Here is a 323-nt window from a genome sequence, read left to right as displayed (position 1 = left end):
GCCGTGGCGCATCCAGGAGCTCCAGCCCTGGCGCTGGCGGAGGCCACAGCACCAGTACCAGCACCAGCCCGGCCACAACCCTCCAGAGAAAGTAAGGAATGTGTGTTCGTGACCCCCTCCCCCGCACACACACACACACACTTCCCCTCTCGATCTCTCTCCAACTTGTCCGGCTGATAAAGTAAGCAGCCCATGCCCGATTCCATGTCCTCCTCTCCTGTCCCAGTCTGCCAGGAGCAGCAGGATCTCTCTTATCCAGCGACACCCTTTCCGTAGCCACCCCAGACTGGGCTGGCCATATGAGTGCAGGCATCTCCTCTTTC

At 60.4% G+C, this 323-nt stretch overlaps 1 protein-coding gene across 1 annotated transcript in view; it reads left to right on the top strand.

The window, feature by feature from the left end:
* Window positions 1-323, top strand: part of LOC102488968 (IQ motif and SEC7 domain-containing protein 2) — a 103,751-nt gene that overhangs the window by 618 nt on the left and 102,810 nt on the right. Inside the window, 1 exon segment of the mRNA XM_027768956.1 lies at window positions 1-91. This exon segment is cut by the window's left edge and continues 508 nt beyond it. Coding sequence (XP_027624757.1) covers window positions 1-91 — 91 coding nt within the window.

Source organism: Tupaia chinensis, unplaced genomic scaffold, assembly GCF_000334495.1.
Source record: "Tupaia chinensis unplaced genomic scaffold, TupChi_1.0 Scaffold148091_1, whole genome shotgun sequence".
NCBI lineage: Eukaryota > Metazoa > Chordata > Mammalia > Scandentia > Tupaiidae > Tupaia > Tupaia belangeri.
This window is presented reverse-complemented; position numbering and strand designations above follow the sequence as displayed.